The sequence below is a fragment of the Setaria viridis genome, chromosome 3 (genome assembly GCF_005286985.2).
Source record: "Setaria viridis chromosome 3, Setaria_viridis_v4.0, whole genome shotgun sequence".
NCBI classification, from domain to species: Eukaryota; Viridiplantae; Streptophyta; class Magnoliopsida; order Poales; family Poaceae; genus Setaria; species Setaria viridis.
This window is the reverse complement of record NC_048265.2, coordinates 48264682-48272742: the sequence shown is the minus strand read 5'-3', so window position 1 is coordinate 48272742 and position 8061 is coordinate 48264682. Positions and strand designations below refer to the sequence as shown.

Below are 8061 nucleotides of genomic sequence, written 5' to 3'. Positions count from 1 at the left end.
CTCCGCCGCCCGCAGGGCGATGAGCTCGACGCTGTCGACCCAGTCCCAGAACTCGGGGGAGAGGGCGCCGGCGTTCTCCAGCGGCACCGCCACGGACCGTAGGGCCCTGAAATCCTCCGCCAGGCCTTGGTCGTCGTCGTCCTCCAGGGCGATGAGCTCGACGCTGTCGACCCAGTCCCAGAACTCGGGGGAGAGGGCGCCGGCGAGCATAGGGCCCTGAAATCCTCCGCCAGGCCTTGGTCGTCGTCGTCCTCCACCAGCTCCCTCAGCGCCGCGAGCATCTCCTCCTCGTCGTCGTAGAGGCACTGCGCCGCCGGGATCGCAGCCATGGTATCTAATATCTGATCGGAGTCGGCTGCGTTCACGCGTACGCCGTATCGGAGCAGAGTCCGCTCCGCCGAGTACGTGCGTTCCTGTATAACCGGATCTGTACCCGAAGGCTTTTATACCCCATCTTGGTGACTTGTTCTTGACGTTGTATGTCCTTTTAAAACTTTACTAGCACGATGCATGTGCGTTACCGTGGTGAAATACTGAAAATATTAATTTTATTTTAAACCCACATAATATTTATTTTTAACATTATACTCCCTCCATCTCAAATTACTATTCGTTTTGATTTTTCTAGATACGTAACAAAAGCTATGCATCTAAACATACATAATTGCAAAAGCTAGGTATCTAGACATACATATTTTGGGGTTCAACAGCGCATAATTGCAGATGCAAGCTGAAAAACTGGCAGAGTTATCTTTAAGCAGGCAATCCCGCTTAACCCTGGGGCTAACATCTTTATCAATATTCCCATCTTTACGTAGCATCGCTCCCAACTAACAAAAGGTGTCTAGTTTCCACACAACCTTCCAAACTAACTTCTCCCTCCTCGTGTTGAAGCCTGCATGTTCACTGCAGGCTGCAGCCTGCATTGAAGCAAGAAAATAATAAGCTTGATAAAGAAAATTTCCATGTACAATCACAAAGGGAAACAAAAGTATACAATATACTAGTGTGAATTGGTGGCATGTGCCACACAATGTTCCAATCGGTTAAAAGACTTGCTTAGGAATAACCTTACTGACAGTTCAATATCCGGACTGCAAAGCTTAGGAATAACCTTAAGCTTAAGAAGCTGGGGGCGTTACTAAACAGCTGATTCACTTGAGAATTAAAACAAACCTCTGCTTGCACTGTGGTTATATGAGTTAATATGCAAGAAGACAATCATGCATCATATGAGAAAAGTGAACTAAATGAAGTCTCATACATAATATATTCTTCAAAAATTTAAATAGGTATACAATAATGCACAAAGTGCGACACAGTTAACATGTTCAGATTAAAAAAATAAACAGAGCTTACTTTTTAAACATTGGTCGTTGCCTTGTATAGAGGTAGAGCCAATCATATTTTACCGGATCCTAGGGAAGACTGAAATCACTTATGGCTTAACTGGATTTCCTAGGAGAGCAAACCTTTGACTAGAACATAATTCATACAGTGGCATCCATACTTCAGTACTCATCCGAGACAGAAAACAACAATGCAGGAGTATGTCAAAGACCACCTGATCGAGAACCATATAGGTTTATTGTTACACGCAAAATAAAAGGCATTAATGAAGGAAAAAGTGCATACAAAACAAACAAGCATCGAATCAACAGGTGGAACTTTGCAGATAATTTATGAGACTGTGGGGGTGATTTTACATATACTAACCGTTTTGATGTACAGGGTGGAAGTCACATGCTGAGATTTTCATGCTTGACAACTCAGAACTGTGCATAGATAGGAGAGAATCTGGAGGATGGATTGATGGAAGAATCTACTATTCAAAGAATAGCCCTGCACGGTAGTTGAAAACAAGTGGCTTATTATCCATCAGAAAACAGTAACAGAGTTCAAATAAACAAAACGAGAATGAGTGTTGTTTATGGGGTTAGGGGAAGCAAGCAAAATTTTGGTGGTTGAAAAGTTCCACCTCTTTGTTACCTTGGGTTAGTCACGGATTTCGACTATTGGAATGATTCCTATTAACTTGCGGCAATGCCTTCTTAGCTCCTTGCTGCTGTCATACATGACATGTAGTTCTCGCAGTGAACTTGGAAGGTCATCCACCTTGGGCAGCGACTGGATGGCTGGGCAGCCACCTATCACTAATTTTTGCAATGAACTTGGGAGGCAGTTCTTGGGCAAGGATTGGATTTCTGGACAACGGTCAATGACCAACTCTTGCAGTGAACTTGGGAGGCCATCCTTGGGCAGCATCTGGATGGCTGTACACTTCCAGATACTTAATCTCTTGAGGCTGGGAAGGCTATGCAGCCGTGCAGGGAGGTACTGCAGGCTGCTGCAGAACTCAAACCTGATTACCTCAAGGGAGTTGATGAACAGGAGGGCCTCTTGCTCCTCTGTGAAGTGTTCCACCTTTGCATCCCTAAAAAATACCAATGTGGTGAGCGAGGAAAAGAGAGAGCTACAGATGGGTGCAGCAGTGACTCCAGCCACATCATCCATGCTGAGCTCCTGCAGTGTGGAGGAACGAGATGGAAGCACTTGTTCATGCACGCGTGAGGGCTCAGAATCAACAAAGAAATTGGGTGTTTCTGTGACACGTAATGTGGTGAGATGGCCCTGGGCTAGGAGAGATAATAATCCCTTGACTCTCAGACCGTCACATTCGCATATTGATAAATGTGTGAGAGAGCTGAGGTTTGATAGAGGCACTATTGTCTCCAAGCCCACCACGCCTTCAAGTTCAAGGTATTCCAGGGAGGTCGGTAAGGGGAAACAAGACGAGTGGTAGGAAGAGAGGAGCTTGGGGCAAGTTGATATGTCCAACCGTCGGAGGGAGCTCAGATCTTGGAGCCCACCTCCTCCCCCGGTCCGTCCATCTTCTTTGTTGTCATTAAGTGGATTGGAGTGGAGGCTCAGCTCCAGGTAGTCGCATATCAACAACTCCTGCAGTTGGCGAGGCAAAAGCAACAGCCCTTCTGCTGCCAATGCGACTATTTCCTCCTCCGCTCTTGGGTCCTGCTGCTGGCCCACTTTGTGACCTGGAGATGATGGTCCAGGAGTTGCCATTGCCTGGTGCCCCATCACACCAAGCCCTGTTATCTTCTCAGAATACCACATCCGCAGATCTGAGAGCTTCGGGAAGTAGGTGAGTAGCTGTGTCAACTCCTTCCCACTAGCACCCCACCGGTGGATAAGCAAGGATTCAACTGGAAATTGGTACTGGACATGATTATCTCCTTCATCAAATGGAAAGGAGTTACTTGAACAGGACATCTTTAGGGTCCTCAGGGATGGTAGCATTTGCAAGTGACGCAGTGGTAGAGGTTTGCATTTGAGCATGTCCAATTCTGTGAGTCTAGTTAGATTATGAAAATCCAGCACATTCCAAAACGTGCTACCTGGAATATCCTTTTCCTCAATTGTCAAACAATATCTAGAATTCAAACTTTTTGTACAAACCAGTTTTTGAAGACCTGAATTGCCAGTGCCTTCTATCTTAATGGAGCAGGGAGCTTCAGTCCAAGGAACAGGAGGAAATGACAATAGCTGCGGACAATTTCCAATCTTGAGCTCCGAGAGTTTAGGAAATGGCAGTGCTTCTTTCTCCTGTTGACAGCAAGCAGAATGTGGAAATGACAACTCCACAAGGTTGGAGCAACCCCTAATGACAATCACTTCCAAATAAGGAAACAATTGGCAAGGGGCATGTACGGCCCACATTTTCAACTTTGGTAGGTTCACAAGTTCTAACCTTCGCAAATTTTCAAACCTTTTATTGCGGAAATTGCCTGAAATTTCCTCATGGGGCACATTAACTAACCATAACTCCCCTATTGGTGGAAATGTTTGCCACTCTACACCATCTAGACAAAGAGATTCCAACATTGTGACGGAGAGGTTAATACCAAGCCATGAAGGGCAAGAAGCTCCTCTGTGCCCTATAATAGATAACTTTAGAAGGTTTTGACTGGGCTTAAGCCTTTCAAGAACATGTTCTTCTAGTGTAGTTTCAGTGGTGGATCGGACAATATTCCAACATAATTTCAACTCCTGTAGGCGGCTTTTTTGCATCAATTTTGCTTCATCTGCTTCTTCCTTCAATTGAACATTTTCAAGATTATCAATACGCAGTGATCCACAAAGCTCTACCAAATGTCCTAATTGCTTCAATTCAAAACCTTGTCTGACCACAAATCTTCTTAACTCCTGTAATGATTTTAATTTTCCAACCTCAACAATGCTAGCATGTGTTTCATCCTCACAAACAAGAAAATGGCGTAATTTTACAAGGTTGCTCATATCTCTTGGTAACTCAATGATATCTTCATAATGTTTAGCATCTAGGACCGTCATGTGATAAAATCTGGAAAGTTTGTTGGGAAATCTTGTTTCATCTGGAGAAGAACTTTGAATCCGAAGGTAGCGAAGATGGACAAGATAATAAAAGTTGTGCAACAAATCTTCCACTTCATAGGATGCTTCAGATAAAAAGACAAGACGAAGGGCTTTTGCTTCCTTAAATAAATCACCAAAAGCCTTCACAAAGCAACCATGGTGTTCCCCAAATAACATCAAAGACCGTAGTTTTTCAACTTTCAATCGTTTATCCAATGTATTAAAATCCTCCACAGAATTTTTGAGAATCAATCTATCCTCGACTCTTGTACCATCTATGTTGATAGACAAGTGGCGGATTGATGGCCGGATTTGTAAGGTGCACACTTGAGATTGAGAACCGTCTATGCTAAGGCATTCATGTGATGAAACATTCCGCGCTAATTCATGCAAGAGATCATGAATAATGTAACAAGTGCTTCCATCTTTTTTTGCACCCTTTTCAAAAAATCCATGATTAACCAATTGCTTCAAATGGCTTAGCCCTATATCTTCAATCCTTTTATTTTCACCGCATGATGAATGCAAAACATCTAATCCTATCCAAAAGTTAATTAGCTCTTCTCTTCCAAATTTGTAATCTTGAGGAAACAAAGCACAGTAGGAAAAACATCGTTGGAGCTGAGAAGGTAGGTAATCATAGCTCAACTTCAGTGCGGGCATAATGTCATTCTTGCCATCACTTTTCTCCCATTCCTTACTTTCTAGCACTCTAGTCCAATGAACCAAGTCAAGCTGATTTTTCAATAATCTGCCGACAGTTTTTGCTGCAAGAGGGGAGCCCTTTAGTCTCCTAACTATCTTATCCCCAGTTGCAAGTAAGAATGTGTGGTCCTTTCTAGATTGATCATCACCAAAGACAAAATCTAGGAATAAATCCTTGAATTCTTTATAGTCTAAACCTTGCAAATATACTGAATGATCAATTTTTCGAACCATTAATTGTGCTTGTGCTGGAAATCGAGTTGTGACTATAATTATATTGCCCTGTACTTGTGATTTTTTGAATGGCACCAGTAGCTGTTCCCATTCATCCTCATTGCTACAGTCCCATATATCATCCAGTATAAGCAAAAAACTTTTCTTTTTTAACCTTTGCTGAATCAACTGTCCTGCAGTACCTTTGCTTTCACCATCAATACCAGGGATATCTTTTTCAATGTCTTCTATCAGCTTATTCGCATCAAAGTTGAGTGATACACATTTCCAAGCCTTGACATCAAAATGTTCTTGCACTTCTCCACTGTGATATACATGTTGTGCAAGAGTTGTCTTTCCTATGCCCCCAGGACCAACAATTGGAATGACTGTGAGGACCTCACCACAATGTTTATCCTGTGTGATATTACGTATGATTTTATTCATAATGTTGTCCCGCCCATACAACTTCGGCTCTGTACTTTCAGATGTGGTGATGGGACGACTCTGTGCAATATTTGGGACTGTGCTCCAGTCTGAACCTAATGCTGTAATAATGCCAGAAACCCTTTGATGCACGAGCTGTAATTGCTTTACGATATGCTGCATTCTTTTGGAGGCATCCACCCTATTAAATCTCAACTTTGGTGGTTCCTGTGTATGGTTCCTTTGTGGCGAACTGTGGGTGCTATTGCCATCTTTGTCGTCATCATCACGAACAGATGGCAGAGATGAGCAAGGGAAGCGTTTACCGACAGCATGGATCGGGTTGCAAGCTCTGAAAGTGAGCTTTGCCTTGCATCCGTTGACCTCTCGTTTAGTAGTAGCAGCAGACAAGCATGCTGGCAAACAAATATGTTTGCCAACAGCTTTTGCATTAAGAGCCAGATTATAGGCGCAGCCCTTGGCATGCTTGTCAGCAGCATCAGAGGTGTCATTCAGCTCGTCCTGGATGCGGAAGTACTCCAGCTCGTCCAGCACGTCCTCAGCATCGTACCCATGATCCTGCAGCCGCACCAGAAGCTCCTTGAGCGCTGAGTTGTCTATTTCCCTGCCCAGGGCAGGCTCAAGTAGCGCCTTTACGGACAGCAGCTCTAGCTCGAGGTCCTCGACATTCTTGCCGAGCTTAGCGCTGGCTGCCCAATCCTTGAGCAAATCGTCCGTGAAGGGAGCCAGCGCCTTGCCCACCACCGAGAACGCTGCACTGACCAGGGCACCCGCCATCCTCGCGTTGATGAGTTTGTGCGTGGAAGATCTCGGAGTTTGATGCGTCTGCATGCACGGACCAAGAGAGAAAACCATCATTAGCAAATGCCACTAAAAAGCAATATTGATGCTGCAGGTGCTGTAGAAAAACGTCTACAAATTTACTCACCAGCTAGAGAAACGTGCAGAATTCGATCTCTGGGGTTGTGTTGAGAACACAATCGGTGCTTACTGCCTGCAAGCAAGAAACGATCCGTAAGCAGGTGAGACGGTGTGGCACAGACGAGGAGAACTCGAGATTCCCGTGGTGGAGGCAGCCACCAGCCACAGGTGGTCGAAGAGCTGATAAGCAGTGCAGATGCCAAACCCAAACGCAAGCAATCAGGAACATTACCGACTGAATCCTATAAAAGCACTGAATCTGCATAATAATCTTCTAACAGAGAAAGAGAAACATAAAAATCAAAAGCACTGAATCTGCAATCTCTCGTGTCCCAATGCAAAGAACAACATGGCATTTCTCTACGCTAATCTGCATTCTGGGACATAAGTAGGTGAATGGTTGCACAATTGCCTTTCACTTGTGTCCCCTAATCCGATTCCTCACTCCTGTCTTGCCGCTCCTCCCATGGATCCCAACTTTTCAGAGCAAGATGACTCAAAGCAGTGAATGCGCATGCACAAGGGAAGTGGAATCACCTCAGCGACGACGAGGAAGACGGGAGCGCGAGACCTCGCCTAAGACGAAGAAGAGCTCCTCGCAGTCGCAGCAGTTCACAGCTCACCGGCCGGAGGCGATGACTGCGACTCGGCTCTCCAAGCCCTCGGCGAAGGAGTAGGAGGGGTTGTGGCGGGGATGGGAGATCTGGCGGCGAAGGGAGAGGGGAGAGCCTGGATGGAATCCGCCCGCGACGAGGCGGCGGCCGCCGGAGCGGAGCAACGGGGAAGAAACGGAGCAGGTGCACGAGAAGGATTTTTTAGCAAAAAAATCGGGGTCCCGATAGGGGGTTTTATGAAAATAACTGGATCGTGATTATTAATCGCGATCCGAATTAGGGAGTTTTATGTAAATAATCGGATCGCGGTCCACATCAGGGGTCATGTGAAAATGGTAAGGGGTAATATTGCTCGCGCCCGGCTCCACTCCACGCCCCGCAAGCCTGCCAGAGCACTCCTTTCCCAGTCAGGGAATGCCCGCCCCCAAACGAGAAGTCAGGGGAGGACGCCGTCGCGGCGGCGGCGGCGGCCATGGAGCTATCGGCGCCGCAGTGCAGCCCAACTGCTCAATCTTCTCGCGCGCGATCTTGGGAGACTCACCGGAGCTCCGGCGCATGGATTCTTGCTTCTGCAAATGGAGGCGCATGAGAGGGAGCGGTGGTATCGATGACCAATCCTGAAGCATTACTCAGAACTCGCAGTAAACTTGCGTATGGCTAACTGATGGCACACCTTGGGAACGGATACTATTTCGTTCGTCCTCGGTGATCAGCTTCTCGTCAGCCTCGCGAGGGTCCGCGCTGTTCATCC

General features: G+C 45.9%; 1 protein-coding gene across 2 annotated transcripts; it reads right to left on the bottom strand.

Annotated features, from left to right (window-relative positions):
- Nucleotides 1-528: 528 nt before the first annotated feature.
- LOC117849494 (uncharacterized) lies at nt 529-7519 on the bottom strand. 2 transcript variants are annotated; one of them, XM_034731063.2, is made up of 6 exons: nt 7234-7519; nt 6704-6769; nt 1990-6600; nt 1717-1842; nt 1360-1564; nt 529-920 (listed from the first exon to the last, which is right to left on the bottom strand). In XM_034731063.2, exon 3 carries the CDS (start codon nt 6550-6552, stop codon nt 1996-1998), a length of 4557 nt encoding a protein of 1518 aa, XP_034586954.1. In that variant the 5' UTR covers nt 6553-6600; nt 6704-6769; nt 7234-7519; the 3' UTR covers nt 529-920; nt 1360-1564; nt 1717-1842; nt 1990-1995. The 2 variants fall into 2 exon arrangements, with proteins under 2 accessions (XP_034586954.1, XP_034586955.1); XM_034731064.2 differs by lacking the exon at nt 1360-1564.
- Nucleotides 7520-8061: the final 542 nt, after the last annotated feature.